This window comes from Hypomesus nipponensis, chromosome 13, assembly GCF_054491055.1.
Source record: "Hypomesus nipponensis isolate SF chromosome 13, ASM5449105v1, whole genome shotgun sequence".
NCBI lineage: Eukaryota > Metazoa > Chordata > Actinopteri > Osmeriformes > Osmeridae > Hypomesus > Hypomesus nipponensis.
Window position 1 is genome coordinate 15,916,065 of NC_140373.1, and position 19,172 is coordinate 15,935,236.

The 19,172-nt window shown below is 42.3% G+C and overlaps 1 protein-coding gene across 1 annotated transcript; it reads right to left on the reverse strand.

The window, feature by feature from the left end:
- Positions 1–13,268: 13,268 nt before the first annotated feature.
- Positions 13,269–13,993, reverse strand: LOC146260421 (uncharacterized). Its single transcript, XM_084670655.1, has one exon. The coding sequence runs from the start codon at positions 13,932–13,934 to the stop codon at positions 13,284–13,286; it is 651 nt and encodes a 216-aa protein (XP_084526781.1). The 5' UTR covers positions 13,935–13,993; the 3' UTR covers positions 13,269–13,283.
- Positions 13,994–19,172: the final 5,179 nt, after the last annotated feature.

Consider the following 19,172-nt stretch of genomic DNA (forward strand, 5'->3'; position numbering starts at 1 on the left):
CAGCCCAACGGTTAAAATAAAATGCTTTTCTTTGTTTTTGTATGCGGTAAAGTTGTCGCAACCGAAGGTGGGTCACAATGACTGATGGGTCAGAATGACCCGAGGAGAACACAAGGGTTAAAAAGTACATGTAGCACCAACACAATGTTATGGGTGAGCGAGTTGACTGTAGCAAGATGGCCGCCATGTACGGATGTTCTAGACTCGGCCGTGAGACATCTAGTCTTTATATATATATCTATGGTTGATCATCTGTCCATCATTGTATAAAGCCCGCCCTGACAATTTGATTGGTCCGAACAGCTCTTGTTCGGACAGAGTTTTTCCCTAACCGATCAAGCCCAGACCCAACTTCCCGACCAATTTTTTTTGATCGCTACCAGTGAGCTTTTTATGAATGAGCGATTTTCTACTAAATTTATGTCAAGCTTATTTACGTTTTTGGGGGCATATTTTCAGTTAGCAGATGGTAGAGCTAGGTCTACAGTAGCTTGAATCGTGATTCCATCTGAGATAGCTAGCCACTGTACTGCTGGTAACGTCATTGTTGGAATAATCGTCACAGGGGGTTCTTTATTAGTGAATGAATGCAATATGAGTAGGCTAAATGCCTGAAAATATCACGAGAAGGGAAAAAATTGAAAGAACGTCAGTCATAGAGATTAGGTACATTTTTACACCGGTCTGCCAAATGTATTTGTTTTGATTCAACCATGAGGCTGCTGATCACCATTCCCTCTTGCAGGGGAAACGAAAATACAACTATTTCATTCTACACTTCACTCTTAGTATTTTGAGTTGAAAATGAGCAGCAAAAAAATATGCTTTTAAATCTATGTAATCTTTATAAATAATAAGTATGCATTTTTATATAAAATATACTGAAATATCAGTTGTAAAAATGTCATTAAAAAATAGACCCCTCTGCAACCGACGCAAGCAAGCACACCCTACAATTTCCCCAGAAATGGTACCCTCTCTAGTATTTACTATATTATATAGCCTATAGATAGTAATATGTATTACTATAGTTCCAGGCAGAGCAGTTATAAACCATTCTGACACATGCATGCAATTTAGAATCTAAGGTGTTATACAAAGGCATTCAAAATATCAATGCTGGGAGTGTATTTACTGTAATGTAATTTCTTACAAATTAAAGTAAGTTTTATTGGTCTATTATTGCAGGTATTTTAAGACTTGATTTTTATAATTATCCCTGGGATACCATTAGCCTCAGACACCCTCTGAGAACTCATAGTCCTGGAGAAGACACGATTCCATTGAGCGTATCGCACACCTAATGTACACACCCCTTGACATTTACACAGCCTGAAGCAAAACAAACTAAAGACAGATTAACATTCCCCACCTCGGCAATCCACATACACATGCACGCACATGCACACACACACTCTGGTAAACAGCCCAGACTACAAGGATGGCATGCCATGAGCCAGGGCTGCCAACTCTCACACCCATGAGACACACACATTTCAACCATTTCACACGCTCTCACGCCACACCTTATCTCATATTGTATATCTCGCGCTGAAAATGCAAAGCCAACCAAGTAGCCCTGTTAACGTTGTAAACAGGGCCGGGGTGGGTATTCGGGAGAGTTCCCGGTGGGCCGCTTTACTTTTGGGCCGGTTGAGGATTTTTTGTTGTTGACATTTGTCACGTTAGTATTATCTTCTCTTAAAGTAGGCTACACACGTTGCACATTCTGACACCTCAGCCTCTGCATGGGTTGTACCATGATGTGAGGGAGTTCTCCCCTCCCAAATAGAGTTGGTTGGGTCCATAGCCTGTCTTTTCCAAAAGGTTTTCTGAGATAGGCTACGGAGAGCTGGGCCGGGGGGCCCTACCGTAACGATACGCGTCAGCGAGGATGGATGGGAGCAGGGCTGGAGTGATGGCATCACTAGACAAGGTTTTTTGATAAAAGTCTGTTTATTTGCCTCAATTAAACTATTTTGCGTTCAAATAATGGCCAAAATGTTTCGCTCGCATTACGTGTGGATGTCCCTATCTCGCATCACATCAAACCCATATGTCCTAGGTTTGGGCTAAGCCCATAATGTTTACAAAGTCTGGCTCCGTGCCTGATTAACACTCGGATCGTCAAAAAATCCATCAATATAAAAAATTATACGATCCCTTTCTGTAATCTTGATACCCCCCAGAAACGTTAACTGCAGAGGGGGGGACCAAATACCAAATCTCATTCCAAGGTTTTTGCAAAAGTTGGCAGCCCTGTGAGCACAATGAAACATATTGCTTCATTACACCTGTTTGGGGGTGGGGTTGGAAAGTAAGGTTGAATGTCACTTGCTAAGTCCTCAGAAGGAATTGTTTACGGAACTGTTCAAGTGTTTTCTATTGTATACTGTATATAGTGTTTCATTAGGTGTATATTGCACATTGTGTTGTGTAACATCTCTAATAATGCCAGGATTCTGTGTGTATCTGTGTGAATGGGATTTTAGGGCAGCGAGTTTCTGACGATTATATCAACAAAAGGGGACTATGCAAAGGTCATGTTTTTTTAGAGTTGTCCCCAAAAAGGGCAATGTTGCCGCAATTAACACGGCAAGGGAGACAACTTGTCAAACCATTACGACAAAAAAATTGTAGGCCTACCAAATCTATTTAACAACCATATGCATTTTGGCCTACTGATAATTAGTGTAATATGATGAGCTGTCTGAAACCGTTCTGACAGTAGCCCATGGCCAATATTTTCAACAGGAAATTGAGAATAATAGCCCAAAAAAAGAACATGGCAGCAATTGAAAATTGCAGGATAAAATTCAAAACACTGAAGAAGGCCATGGTTAATTGCACTTCATGTGGGCTAATAATGTTTTTGTCGTCACATCTTGAACACAATTAATAAATTACGTCCAAATAACTTCGCCACACACATTTATAAACCCGATAGGCTAAATGCTGATCTTAAAGATAAAAGGAAAGATAAAATGGGGATTCACTGAAATAAGCATTATTGCACAGACCCAGCACAAACTTTCAGATCAGAAGGTGACCCAAACTGTAGCACACTTTGCTTGGCAGAACAGTCAATTAAAATTGCTCATTATGACTAAGAATATAATAACTCGAGAGGGTACAATTTCTGGGGAAATTGTAGGGTGTGCTTGCTTACGTCTGTTGCAGAGGGGTCCGTTTTTTAATGACATTTTTACAACTGATATTTACATTTATGCATTTATCAGACGCTTTTATCCAAAGCGACTTCCAAGAGAGAGCTTTACAAAAGAGCATAGGTCACTGATATAACAAAAAGGTAATCCCAAACATTGCAAGCAGCCAAAACATCAAGCACAAATTGTGAAAAACCAAACAAGTGCCAAGGGAAGACCCATAAGAGCATGCAGTCATACAAGTTAAAAATTAAAATAACATGAACCCCAAAAAGTGCAAGACTGTACCTGTCGAAGAACAATCAACAGTAAAATATTTCACAGCAAGTACAAGAGTTAAAGAGTTAACTTCGTTATAACTAACCTACAAGAGCAACAAGTCTCTCAATAAGAGTCATTGTGATCCTGGAGGAAACTAACATCAGGTCCAGTCAAGCATTCTTAAGTGCCGTTGTACTTCCGGAACAAGTGTGTCTTGAGCCTTTTCTTGAAGGTGGGGAGACAGTCAGTGTCCCTGATAGAGGTGGGGAGCTGGTTCCACCATTGGGGCCAGGCAGTAGAAGAGCTTGTGTTGGGACCTTGTGTCTTGAGGGGTGGGACCACCAGGTTGTTGTCTGAAGAAGACCGTAGGTGACGGGTGGGGGTGTAAGGCTGCAGGAGAGACTTGATGTAGTCGGGTGCAGTCCCGTTCACTGCTCGGAAGGTCAGTACCAGGGTCTTGAATCTGATACGGGCATTGATGGGTAGCCAGTGGAGGGAGATGAGGAGCGGGGTAACATGGAAGCGTCTGGGTAGAATGTAGACCGGGCGGGCCGCTGCGTTCTGAATCCTCTGAAGAGGGCGGGTTGCGCATGCTGGGAGACCGGCGAGCAGCGAGTTGCAGTAGTCCAACTTGGAGAGGACAAGTGCTTGGACGAGCAGCTGGGTGGAGTGCTCAGACAGGTATCTCCTGATCTTCCGGATGTTGTAGAGGGTGAATCTACACGACCGGGACACCGCAGCAATGTGGACCATGAAGGAGAGCTCGTCATCCATGGTGACCCCAACGTTCCTGGCAGAGGATGAGGGGGTCACTGTCGCAGATCCCAGAGTGATTGAGAGGTCGTGGGAGATGGAGGGTTTGGCCGGGATGATGAGAAGTTATGTTATGGCGAGGTTCAGCTGGAGGTGGTGCTCGGTCATTCAGGCGGAGAGGCAGGCCTCAATCCTAGCTGAGATCCCCGGATCGGTCGGGGGGAACGACAGATACAGCAGCGTGTCGTGAGCGTAGCAGTGGTAGGAGAAGCCATGGGAGTTGATGATTGGTCCAAGTGAGGTGGTGTACAGAGAGGAGAGGAGGGGTCCAAGAGCTGGCTAGGGCCTGACAGTTTTTCTTCCCAGGAGACCTGGTAGGATCTTCCCGACAGGTAGGATGAGATCCACTGGAGTGCAGTGCCAGTGATGCCCATCTCAAAGTCTGGAGAGCAGGATCAGGTGGTTAACCGTATCAAAAATTGCAGAAAGGTCCAGCAGAATTATGTCGGATGACCTGGAAGCCGCTCTGGCAGACTGGAGGGCCGTGGTGAATGAAAGGAGGGCAGTCTCTGTGGAGTGGCCAGTCTTGAAGCCCGATTGGTTGGGGTCAAGCAGGTTGTTCTGAGAGAGAAAGTTTGACAGTTGGTTAGATACAGCACGTTCAATTGTTTTAGAGAAGAAGGGTAACAATGATGCTGGTCTGTAGTTCTGGAGGATGGCAGGGTTAAGGGAGGCTTTTTTGAGTAGAAGGGTAACTCTGGCCTGTTTGAAGGCAGACGGAAAAGTAAGTAAGACTTTATTTATATAGCACATTTCATACAAGAATTGTAGCTCAAAGTGCTTTACATAAAATCAATAAAAACAATAATACAAGTGATAAGTCATAATTAAAATTGCAACAATAATATAACTGATGAAAGTAGTAAAACCCTTCTGAGATAAAATTACTTAAATGCTTCGGTAAAAAGGTGGGTTTTAAGCTGTCTTTAAAAAATGTCTGGCGTGTTTGCTTCCCTAATATTTATGGGTAATTTGTTCCATAGTTTTGGGGCGTAATTAGCAAAGGCCGAATGACCATTCTTCTTATGACTGCTTCTGGTGACCTCTAATAAGCCTGCATTTGATGATCGCAGTGTTCGAGCTGGTGTGTAGTTTATAAGGGAGTTAGCAATGTAGCTAGGTCCTTGTCCGTGTAGAACTTTGTATGTGAGGAAAACAACTTTAAAGTCAATTCTGAAAGTGACAGGGAGCCAGTGTAAAGTAGCTAGGACAGGACTAATGTGTTCTCTCCTTTTATTTTTGGTTAATAATCTAGCTGCAGAATTTTGAATGAGCTGTAGTCTTTCAGTGGTTTTCTTGGGAAGACCAGCGAAAAGTGCGTTACAGTAGTCCAGCCGGCTGGGTATAAAAGCATAAATTAACTTCTCTGCATCATTTTGGTTTATGAATGGTCGTACCTTTGCTATATTCCTCAGGTGAAAAAACGCTGTTTTGGTCACTTTATTTATGTGAGAGTTGAAATTCAAATCTGAGTCCAGGATTACACCGAGACTCGTCACCTCTGGTTTAAGACAGGGGGTTAAGCCTCCTAGATTCTTAGTAAGCTTCTCTCTTTTGGATTTGGGGCCACATAATAGGACTTCGGTTTTGTCTTCATTTAATTTAATAAAGTTTTCATTCATCCATTTGTTTATTGCCAACAGGCAGTTAGTAATGGAATTGATGGCCGTTGTATCGTTGGGTTCAGTGATATATAGTTGTGTGTCATCCGCATAGCTATGGAAATCTATGTTATGTTCTCTGATTGTCGCCGAGTGGTAACATATAAAGAGAAAAAAGTAATGGACCCAAGCAGCTTCCTTGGGCACCCCATAGCAGTTCTCAAGTTTCTTGGACCTATGGTCTCCTAAACTAATGTAAAACTTCCTTCCTGTGATATAGTATTTTATCCAGTTCAATACACTATCCGTGAACCCAATAAGCTTTTCTAGTCTATTGATTAAGATGTTGTGATCAATGGTATCAAATGCTGCACTGAGATCTAGCAGGATAAGGATAGAAACTTTATTTGCATCAGAGTTTAGTCTGAGGTCGCTAATTATTTTGGTGAGAGCAGTTTCAGTACTGTGATATTTCCTGAAACCTGACTGCGAGACTTCAAGGATGTTATTTTCTTCAATAAAATAATTTAATTGGACTAAAACTATCTTTTCCAGTACTTAACTAATAAATGGAAGGTTTGATATTGGTCTGTAATTTGCACGTAGACTGTTATCCAATTTGGGTTTCTTTAATAGGGGCTTTACAACAGCTGTTTTGAAGGCATCTGGGAAGACGCCAGTTCTAAGGGATGTGTTTATAATCTCTAGCACCGGACCTGAGACACTATCAAACACTCGCTTAAAGAATGTTGTGGGTATAGGATCAATATCTGAGGTTTTGGAGTTAGATTCGCTGACAATTTTGGAAAGTTCATTAAGTGTGATACAGGTAAATGTGCTCATGGTTATGTTGCAGAATCTACTGATGTCAGTTTCGACCCCAAGAACAAAGCAAGCTCTTCACATTTAACTGCTGAGGATGGGGGTGGGACAGGGACAGTGTTTAGCAGCTGGTCAAAGGTGGAGAAAAGAACTCTGGAATTTCTGGCATTTTCTGTAATAATGTTGGAGAAATATTCTCTCCTTGCTAGACGGATGGTTTTGTTATAGTTGGTTAGTGTATCTTTGTAGATATTGTAGTGGATAGTGATCTTTGTTTTCCTCCATTTTCTCTCTGCTGCACAGCATTTACTTTTCGTTTCACTAACTTTTTTATTTCTTAGCCATGGGGAGGTTCTGCTTGTGCACTTCTTTTTGGTTGTCAGTGGTGCAACAGAGTCTAACACAGATAATAGTGCATCATTGAGGTTCTCTACCATTTCATTCAGAGAGCAATTATGTCTAGTTGTCTCATATAGAGCAAATTGTTCAGAACATTTCATCATAGCTGTATCGTCTAAATTTCTTCTTTGGACTAAGAATTGTTTTGTGTTTTTTGTTAGGATAATTTCCATATTAAAAAGTATATAATGGTGGTCTGAGAGGGGTAGATCAGTTATTGAAATATTATTGATATTTAGTCCAGTTGATATCACTAGATCTAATGTGTTTCCGTGCCGGTGTGTTGGGTCTGTTATGTGTTGAATTTGATTGAAACTGTCAAGGAGATTTAAGAGCTCAATAGTTCTTGGGTCTGCTTTTTTATTTACTGAGATAAGTCTCCGTTTAAAACTAATTTGTCATATCTAGTGACACAGTGATAATAGTTCAGAGAATTCTTGTATGAATATTGGCGAGTGCTTGGGTGGCCGATATATAATAACAAAAAGTATTGATTTGGTTTTGAGCTCTATAGCAAGATATTCATATGATGTGAATTCACCTTGCTCAGTGATTTTGAACAACAGTTTAGAGGAAAAAATAGCTGCGACTCCTCCACCTTTTTTTTGATTTCCTAGAAACTTGCTGTTGCCGTGTCATTTGTGGGGTATTAACAGATAAAACAGGTGTTGATAAATCTGTTGGAAGAATATGGATAGTTCTGTGACTTCTAACACTAGTTTCAGGTTTGTAACCATGCATTTTACCATGCCATTTTCTGTTTGTGATGATGACCGGTATGTCTAATGAAATAGCATGGTGGCTGTCCTAGCGTAGCTTTTCATTGGGAAAGTCTATGTCACTGAGCTGTTCCATCACAAGGGAATTCCTCTGGGGGGTGCAGATCTGTGCAAGGCCCATGTCCTTGCAGGAGGCTGTTTTAATGTTTTGTTCTGTTCCATGGGAGGTTGTTTGGAATGTGTCAGTCAGCTTAGACACAACAGGGATAGGGGGAGCAACTTGATTTGTGGTCAGGAGCACGTGACTGATGTTTGCTCTTAGTAGTTGAGATCCTCTACGGTTTGGGTGGAGTCCGTCAGCTTGAAAACGGTCTGCACAGTTCCAGAACACATTGAAATTATCGATAAATCTCAGTTTGTGTGCCAGACAGACAGATGCCAACCATGTGTTGAAAGATAGTAGTCGACTGAAGGCTTCTTTTCCTCTTCGAAAGCATGCAATTGGTCCACTGATGAATACATCTTGATATCTGTTGTGTGTTCAGTAGCTGGGTGAAATGTTTAAGTATCTCAGTGCCAGTTTTCTTGTGTAGGATATCAAATGAGCCAGTGTGGATGATAATCTTAGGGTTGTTTGGTTTATTGTTGAGGATTGTTAGTACCTCTGACGACAATTCCTCGACAGATTTGTTGCTAAGACAAATATTTTCTGTCTTTGCCAGTTTAACATGTGCTGTCATGGCATCTCCAATCAAGATAGTGGCCATATGTGGTGTTGTGTTTGCATTTCTAACGTTTGCCTTATTTGTAGCTGTGGAGCCAGTTCTTATCTTATTTGGGTTAGCAATAGGGATGTAACGATATTGACGATATCGCGCTATCGCGGTGGTAAACGTGTCTCGATATCGTCGTGGTTGGGTTACAATATTAAAAGGACAGGTGTCCGTCAAAAAGCAAGAGGAATAAACACAGTCCCGCGGAACAAATCATTGTTAACTACATAGACCATGATCCTTTGCGCTGCGTCGTCACAACAACCATCAGTGTTTCCCCTATGTTGATTTTGTCGTGGCGGCCCGCCACGGCTACATTTCTGCCGCCACGGTATCAGAAATAGGGCTGTACAAGATTTTAGGCCGTCTATCAGCAGTGATTGTTAGAGTGCATGTCGGAGAATAGCAAGGACACGCGCTTCACAGCGCAGTTGAGATTGCGTGTGTGCGTCTTTGAGAACTGTAAGTCGTATAACTTGTGTTTTCAGTTCATTAAAGCCTGTTATTGTATTAGTCTACAGTTATTGCTAATTTAAACTGGTGATTTTCGTTGTTTGTATTCTTCCCCTGCTAGCAGAATTGCATGCCTGTTGATTCGATAGCGATTGCTGCCCTTGCTCACGTTTGTATTTTAGGTGCATTATTATGCTGAAGTAGTTTTAGTTAACAGTGGGTATACTGTTATTATTTGCTAAAGAATGCTTAGCCTATCAAGATCAAATGAAGCCGACAGTGTACATGCTTTCGAGTACCTTGATCGATAGGCTAGGCTACTGACCATTTACAATAAGTTGTTATGTCAATTATTAATTGGCATATTTCTGCCATTAATAGAACATACTTTAAGTAGCCTAACTGTATTGCTTTACGGAAAATAGGACAAAAATAGGCCGTCTTTCAGCAGTGATTGTTAGAGTGCATGTCGGAGAATAGCAAGGACACGCGCTTCACACTTTTTTTAAATGTCAGTATTTTTTTTGCTATTATCATCACAAACACTATCGTGAGCTATTTAACAATACCGTGAGCTTTTCCACAATATCGCAATAAATATTGCACCGTGAGGTCAATATCGAAATTGTATCGTACCGTGAGATTTTGATATCGTTACATCCCTAGTTAGCAATGATAGGTCCTTGTGCCAGACCAAGGTTAGCCACTGTGTCAGTACTAGCAATAGATTCTATAGTGCTAGCAGCGTTAGCTCCTCTAAGAGCTGATGGGCTGTGGATAGTCTTAGCATACCTTGGATCTTTATAATCCTGTGATATTGTTGTCTGATTAGACTTGATAGGGGGTCGAACAGCGCCCCGAGAGGGGCTTGGAGTAAAATGGGGGACTCCCGGTCGTAGCAGACGATGATATGTTGGATTTGCATGTGTGTAGTAGCTACCATCATGGTGTGTCTGCAATCCGGGCTCTTCATGTTGGTTAGCTGCGTGGCTAGCACTCCTGTGCCTCTTCGCCTTGGATTCCACACACAAGGGAGAGAAAATTCCCAGTGGTTCAAATCTGTTTCTGAGTGGGACAGGAGGAGAGGTGATAAGGGAAGAGTTTCTGCCTCACTTTTTTGGCTTTTTATCCTTGGTGCCAGTCCCATCTCCGATGAAGGTAGAGGCAGTGCTAGGCCTCTTTGGTTTAGCGCCGAGAGCAGGCCATAACTCATCTGGTCCATCGGCCGGTGGAGAGAAAGCTGGTTCCAAGGGTGGCTCATTAGCCGGTAGCTTAGCCTCCGGGCTAGGTAGCATGGAATCTATTAAGTCCTTGTTCTCTCTGATATTTAGGGCTCTGACTCTTAACTCCAGTTCGACTATCCTCTGAGTAAATTGTTTGCAGTCGTTGAAAGCCATAGTTCTACAGGGAACACGCTTTACCTTGCTTGCCTGTGGTCAGTCTGGGAGAGCAGCCCAAAATACTTCTGTTCTCCTTGGGCTTCAGTCCCTCAGGTTGTTCCTTTTTGTGGTTGTAATCAATTCACTTGATTTTGAATAATATCATCGAAAACTATCCAAATTACTGAAACTTCAGAGCATTTCTCCGTGAAGCCAAGCAAGGAAGCAAGCAGGGAAGGTCAGGGGGAGGAGAGGGAAAGAAAATGCGACTGCCTTCGTTGAGAGCAAGATTACATTTAATATGGTTCTCAAACGAAAGGTCTGGGTCCAATGTGACTCCTACATTTTTTACCAGCTGGCTTTGAGATACTTTGACGCCATCTAAGTTTAAGGTCAGATTGGATAAATTATTTCTGTTTTTTTAGGGCCGAAAATTTGAACCTCGGTTTTATCCGAATTAAGAAAAAGGAAATTTGCTGTCATCCAAGTTCTCAACCCGGAAACACTTTTTTCCATAGCATGTGGAAATTCTCCAGGCTTTATGGACATGTATAGCTGAGTATCATCTGCATAACAGTGAACAATTTACCCCAGAGCTTCTAACTATGTTTCCTAAAGGCAACATATAGAGTGAAAATAACAGAGGGCCTAGAACTGAACCCTGTGGTACTCCGTATTTTACAGTAGTGCTCCTGGATGAGCAACCATCATAGTGGACATATTGTGATCTATCAGATAGATACGATCTAAACCACTGAAGTGAAGTACCAGAAATCCCAACATAGTTCTCCATACGCTCCAGGAGAATCTCATGATCCTCAGTGTCAAATGCTGCACTTAGGTCTAGAAGAACCAGAACAGAGATAAAGCCCGCGTCAGGGGCTAATAATAGATCATCAACTACTTTAGCTAATACGGTTTCAGTGCTGTGGTGAAGACAAAATCCAGACTGGAGAGGTTCATAAAGCTGATTTGAGGAGAGGTGCTCAGTGAGCTGTTGTGCCACAGCTTTTTCTACGATTTTGGAGAGAAATGGCAAATTTGAAATTGGCCTGTAGTTGCTAAGACAACCTGGATCCAGGTTGTTTTTTTAAGAAGGGGCTTAATAATAGCTTGTTTGAAATCGTTAGGGACTTGTCCAGTTACAATAGATTCATTAATAATACTAAGCATGGGTGGTCCAATAATACGGAGAAGTTCCCTACAAAGTTTGGCAGGGAGGGGATCAAGAAGGCAGCTGATGGGTTTTGAGGAATCTACCAGCTCGATGAACGCTTCCCTAGAAATAGGGTTAAAGTGAGTAAGAGCCTCAACATGCAGCATGCTGGGTATAGAGTCAAATTCAGTGTTGATGGCCACTCCTCCAGGACTAGTCTGTAGTTTGTCCCTTATTGCATAGATTTTTTGGTCGAAGAAATCATTGGGAGAGAGATCTGAACTAACACAGAGTGTACTTTTCTTTGTGAGTTTTGCAACAGTATCAAATAAGAACTTTGTGTTGTGTTTGTTCTTACTAATCAATTTAGAAAAATATTCTGATCTGGACCTGATGAGGACTTGCTTGTACTTCATTTGGCTGTCCTTCCAGGCCAGGTGGAAAACCTCCAATTTAGTGGTACGCCACTTATGCTCTAATTTTCTAGTGGACCTCTTGAGAGTGCGGCTTTCCTCTGAATACCATGGAGCCATTTGCTTGTATTTTCTTTTCCTTGGTTTGAGTGGGGCAACAGAATCTAGGGATAACTGAAGAACCAAATTCAGATCCCTTGTTTTAGCATTTAATGATTTATTTGGGACGTCCAGTGCTTCTAGTGCAGCAGGTAGAATACTGGCCAGTTCCATAGCTGTGTTTGGGGTTATGCAGCGGCTAGTAGAGATATTCTGGGTGCCTCCAGGGATCTGGCAGAGATCAATTTTAAAGGTAACCAGGCAGTGGTCTGATAATATAGGATTGTGGGGGTGGACAATGATGTCACTAATCTTGATTCCCCGTGTGAGAACTAAATCCAATGTATGCGAGTGAAGATGGGTAGGTTTAGAAACCACCTGAGTGAGACCTGTGGAATCCATTAGAGCAGTAAAGGCCTTACTTAGAGGATCTTTTGGGTCATCCACATGGATGATAAAATTGCCCATAATTAAGATATTATCAGTATATGTCACAAGACCAGCACTAAAATCTGCAAATTCCTCTAGGAAGAGGGAATACGGGCCGGGGGGCCGGTATAGAGTAACTAAACAAAATGAGGGAGGGGGGGCAATAGTAGAAGAATTAGTCCTTTTTAAAGTCGTTATTAGTCGTTATATTATCTCAAATGATTTAAAGGTATTTACAGATTTTAGGCTAAGGTTGAAGCTAGCTTTATATATCATAGCAACACCGCCACCTTTCTTTGAGGCACGAGGGATGTGTGAGTACGCAAAATCCGGAGGCGATGCTTCATTCAGGGAGGAATATTCTTCAGGTTTTAACCAGGTTTCGGTGAGTCCAATCAGGTCCAGGCTACATTCAGACATCATATCATTAATCAAAACGGCCTTTGGGGATAGAGATCTGATGTTTAGGAGCCCAACATTCCAGTAGGGGTTTTTGGCAGCTTTAGACATAGGTAATCCTTCTGAAAAGGTGGCACTGCTATCAGAAAACTTAGTAGGAAGAGCAACGGGGGAGCAAGGCTGAATACATATTAAATTGGTATAATTCCTAATAATTGAGGGCCGGAATTTGAAAAAACACCGTCGGGACAGACACCGTCTCAATGGGAGAAACAACATCAGCATCCACGCTGGCTACACTACAAGCTGAGCTATCGGGCCCCCAACAGCTCACAACATGCCTATCAACATACCTATCAGACTCTCTAAGAGACTGTGGCCCGGCTTGTTCTAGTGAGTGTCAGGCCTGCTCTAAAATAGCTTCAATATCCCTAGACAAAAGAAAAGCACCTCTCCAGCTAGGATGGAGCCCGTCACTTTTCAACAAGCCAGGTTTGGCCCAGAAACTAGACCAATTATCTACAAATCCTAAACCCTGTTCTGAGCAAAAGCGAGCCAACCAGCGGTTGAGAGAGACAAGCCTGCTGTAGATCTCGTCAGTCCCCCTAACAGGTAGTGGGCCAGAGACTATTACTCGATGCCGACTCATCTTTTGAGCAAGGTCACATGCGCGAGCTATATTAACCTTCGTGACCTCTGACTGCCTCAGCCTTACATCATTGGTGCCGACATGAATGACAATATTCTCATACCTATCATCAGTGTGTGCGCCATGTGCCTTAGCTTGGGCATTTGCCTTAGCCCTAGTGCTAGCCAGCACCCTAAGATTAGCTTCTATGTCGGTAACTCTGGCCCCTGGTACACAGTAAACTGTCGCTGGTTGCTCTAATCTAATGTTACGAGTGATGGAGTCACCGATCACTAACGTCTGAGGAGTCCCACTCCCACCATGCTGCAAAGGTGAAACCGGTGGGGCTAAACTTGAATTCTCCCTCACGCTAGGACTCCCTGTCTGTGATGTTGCGCCAGTCGCATCTAAAGTTACTAGCATACGTTCTTCCTCAAGCGACTGAACGCAACTCTCTAACAGAGTCAACTTATCGAACAAAATGGCACATGTAGGACAAAGTGAGTGGTCGTCAGACATTATAGTTAACTTACGTGATTAGTTTATGCCAACCAGGATAATCCTTCAAAAGCGTTGAGTTGGCTAGTTCACCAGGAACAGTAGCGTCGAGCTCCCAGGAAGAAAGCCGTGCCGAATAAACCTATAACTAGACTGTAGATGTATGGATTAAATCGGTATAGACTAAATAAATAAATAAATGAAGTAATATATAATATATAGCGGTTAACAAGAAAAAGTTTGGGAAATGTTTGGAGCAGCTCAGGGGGGTATTCGTCGTAGCTCGCTAAGCAGTTTAGCGAGCAAATTTTCAGGCTAAGATAAAACACGCCCCTATTTTTGGTTCGTCGAAGCAAGTTTAGATAAATCACCATAGTAACATATCAATTAGCACTAACCTGCTCGAGAGCAGGCTAACGTAAGTGTAGCTGGATAAGCTTGCCACACCCCCGGAAAATAATTGGCAGCTCCCTTTTTGAGAGACCCAGCTGACCAAGGAGATATAGTTCGATTAACTTTCCATACCAATGAGTTCTTCACGATCCTCATGATCCTTTATTTCACACGGATGAGTTCTTGTTTGAGCGATATCGATTCAGCCGACAAGGACTCATTTATTTGCAAGACCTTCTCGGGCCGTACATTGCAAATATCACACGCCGCAGCAAGCTATGCTTTACGAGCTTATGCTGCTGTATGTGAATATGTAACGCTATGTTCTAAGAAATGTCTTATCTGTTGTGCCTGTGCTTTTTATGTTTCACTGTGGGAGAGTGGAAAACGTCATATAGATTCCTTTTTATGTCTTGACGTGAAGAAATGGACAATAAAGCTACTTGAAACTTTTACTGTGCTTCAGACTCTGCATAGCCTTGAGGTTTTTCGCGTCAGGTAGGCTACATTTTTATACAGTATAGGCGATGCAGAAAACATTGGCAAAGCCACAGCATGCGTTGCTGTAAGAAAAGTGTACTTGGCGCTTAACCAGCTGATGAATCAATTCATCATATTCCTGGCCATGCCCCAGTCAATGAAATCAAAGAGGGATTTACACATAGGCCTACATGCATATACACATATATAGGGTGATATCAGGTAAAATGGGCTATTTAAGGTTTGGGGGTCCCTGCCCTGACAAGTAACAGGGGATTTGATTGTTTTATGGTTACTATGGTGGGCGGGCCAATAATTCAAACAAGACTGCACCAGAAAGCTGCATGGTAAGTAGCCTGGCATACCAAATCTAATTAAACTATTATAAGGATGATAAATCTTTTTTTAAACATGCACATACAAAAACTATGCATATCTGTCTTGATGGCATCAATCACAAATAATGTTGTTAGTTTGGTATATGAACATGTTCATATGTTTTTCTTGGTGGTCCAATTTACATTAACCCACTGAGGTAAAATGGGCAACATGGTTTCAGATAAAATGGGCCATCATCTGTGTCACTCACAGAGTGTTGGAGTGTGTGTGTGTGTGTGTGTGTGTGTGAGAGGGTGTGTGTGTGTGTCACACCATGACCCCCCCAACAGTAATAATGGTAGTAGATTAGATATTTTATGTACAGTGAGTATGGCGAATGAGAAGGAAGCAAGAGGAGAGGAGAAAGGGATAAGGAAAGAGAGAGAAAAGAGAGTAGGAGCAAGGACCAGAGAGGAAAGGATACAAAGATAAAACAGGGATGGAAAGGAAGGCCAAACAATTACAATCTGTGGAAAGAGGAGAGGATGAAGGGGGCCTTAGATGAATACATGGAGGGAGAGAAGAAAGGAATTTTACCAAAATACGCATTTAGTTTATCTGCAATTTTTTTGCCAAGATGCCTGTCTTGCTCTGGCAGCGGTGGCGGTGTTTGACTTAGCCATGGTAATATGCTTATTGTCTTCGTAGAGACTCATTATAATAGTTTGCTCAGATGGCGAGAATATCACCGCTCTCTCTTTCGTCTTTTCCGCCATCATACCGTTAGAAAATCACGGTTTTGGTGATCGACCTTTCCTGCCTTTTGAAGTAGGACGTGCTCGTGCACTTGCCCTGATAAGTTTAGCCTGATTGAAATTAACCACATGATTTGGATGCGGATCAGCCGTCGACGAACCGATATTTGCGGTTCTCAGTTAGCTCGCTAATGTTAACAGGCTAAAAGGACAATGGATTAGCTTCAACCCTTACGACGAACGGGCCCCAGGTGCAGCACGGTATGTCGTAAAACAGGAAACACTGGAATGAGCAACACAGCATAAGGGTATTTATGTGAACTCAAGCCCCATATTTCAAGGTTCTCAACAGGTTGTATGCTGAGGTGTTTCAAATACGTGTTATAGAAACTCCTGTACAAAATAGTGACTTGGGAACCACTATCCAACAAAGCCCTGGTATATACACCCTCTATCTGAACGGGCACAACAGAGGTGGGTCCGACTAAACCTACAGGCAAATCAGCATTCAAAACAGGAGAACAATTTGCGGAACGTGATTTCTTTGGAGCCCCGAGCCGTTCCTTCACTGGACTTCGGCAGAGTTTCCCTGCTTCCTATGCATTCTCAACAACTTCTGGTTTACCTTTCTCAAGTCTTCAGAGCCCTGACATTCACGCCTGGTATGCTAATCTTCACCACACTTGTAACAAAAGATTCCATGTGGAGGGGATCTGAATGTGTTAACTCTAGGTGGAGCACTGCGAGCAGTGGCTTCAGATGCTTGGACATCAGACTCAGACTTTATCTTTGGCACTTCCACACTTGAAGTCACTGTAGCTACACTTAAGAGTCTTGACACGTGAGCAGACAGTTCTCTGACTTCTTTCCTTAGACCGTCAAATTCAGTACTATCGGATACTTCGGAGACTGTAGCAGTAGCAACTTTAGGGTCTTTCTCACATCTTCCCTAGCACTGACCCAATTCTCTTCTTCTCTCACTTCTTTCAACAATTGAGGAAAAGAAGGAGTGTTTTGCAGAGTGTGAGTCAATCGAACACGCAAAGCAACCATATAATTTGTCAATGCCCTTTTTATCAGCTGCTCCATTAGTGCTCTATTCATGTCTTCCGCAGTTATACCTCCTTTTAGCAGGGCTCTGTGGAGTAGCTTGTCCAGACAACATAAGAATACAGAAAGCTTCTCTCTGTCCTCTTGGTAGGTGTGTCGGAGTTTTGCCATGAGATCGGGCCGACTCTCTGTAGTCGGCCCGATCTCATAGGCTGTTTCCAATGCAACAAGATAATCTTTAGCAGTAGCAGAAGTATTGCTCACCTTAAAAATCTAACAATGTCAGCCACAGGTCCCTTCAAACTCTCTACAATACGCTGCTTTTTCACAGCATCACTACACTGCCACTCACTGATCATTTGAGTAGCCATCTCCATCCATGGCTCATATTCTTCTTCACCAGGTGGGACAGGTTTCAGTGCAGAAAACAATCTAAATTTTCTGTAACTGGGTCCATCAGCGGGTCCTTGACAACACTTGTCCACCAACCTACCTATAGCATTCACCAAATCCATATTCACATCTGGTTTAGGAGCCAGATCCTCAGAGAGAATGGCCCTAACATCTTTTAAAGACTTTCCCTCTTTTTGCAACAATGCCACCAGTTTTGAGTGGAATTCTGCATCAGGTTCTATAATGGCAATACTTTTAATGAAGTGTACAGTCCAAGGCCCAACCTCACCTTCAATACCTATCTCCGGGGGTGCAGCACTTGGCTCTAACTCAGTGCTAATATGGACAAGTATGAACAGCTTCCGACCAGTGGCGTCTCCACGGCGGCCATGTATTTTTGTACGACCAAAAGCTTTCACAGTGCTCAACACTTTCATAATGGTGTCATCCACTACATCTATGGGAACATTACCTATAATGATAGCATGAGCGAGACTAACACCCTCTTCACGGCTCCACTCAACTGCCTTTGAAAGTTCCATGTTTACACAATCAATTTCCAAAATACACTATTAAACAGTCTGGCAAAAAAAATAGAAGAAAAATCTCAGCGGTGCCTCCAAAATGTAACCCCTTTCTAGTGGTTTTTCTCTGACACACTAGAGTCACACTCATATAATATAAACAGGATCCTGATAGTAAAAATGTAACTCCCCAGACCTAACTAGTGACAAATACAGTTTATAAGAACTAAAACACTTTACAACCATCCAACAAGACTTAAATCATAAAACATTTATTGCTCTCTTATTGGTTATCATTTAAGGGATTTTGGTTGAATATGAATTTCGAAACAACATTCATATACCGTCCACTTATCAAACATCAAGTGTACATATCAAATCAGACTGAGTGTATACCCTTTCACACTAACAGTTTTCCAACAAATAACCCATATATGACAGTTGAAATGAAACAGAAATGACACCTTTGTTATTCTAACCAAGCTTGGATACTAAATTTGTTGGGGCCCAGTCGACACGTTGGTGCACATTGTTGAATGTGACAGTCCCATATCGCTAACTTTCATGGATTTACTTTGTCTTAGTACTCACGCAACCTTCACCCGAAGATGGCAAAACTCTCCCCAATGCACACCAAGGGAAAAAAACTGATGTCCAGTCCAGGAGAGCCACATGCGATGTAGGCTAGCTTTGCTTTCCGATGTGCGTTGTCCTCGTGGTCGGAAAACACAGCTTCACCGTTGAAGAAAAACACTATTTTCTTAGAGCAATGTAGAATAGACAAATATCGTGCACATACAAATTGTAACTGCCGTAAAACTTGGGCAACTAACAGTTTAGGTCTCCAAAATGTGTCTGTTCTTAGCCGAGCAGCAAAACATAGCTCCCCCTATCTCGTCTCCAGGAATTCTGGGATACCTCCCCCCAAGCGGAAAACTAGTATCATTCAAATAAAATACAATAACAGTTTATTCTAATTTCTGATTGGCTTATACCCAATCACTGTACATAACTAAAATATGTTTAGGACTCTTGGAAACTGACTACTGTAACTGTGTTATAATGTAGCAAAAATAACTATAAAACTGATGCAATAAAACACGTTTCTAGAGAGCCCTACAGGTGGATTTGGAGCCACCAGTCAGTTGCTCCAATGTTGAGCACAAACTTTGCACATGAACGTTGAGCGGAGACAAATGCAAAACAACAAACACTCCCTTTGAGCGGAGACAAATGCAAAACACAAAACA

Bases quoted from the DNA above. Each gene is read 5' to 3' on its own strand.
- LOC146260421 (XM_084670655.1), bottom strand. From the start codon at position 13,934: ATGCTAGTAACTTTAGATGCGACTGGCGCAACATCACAGACAGGGAGT.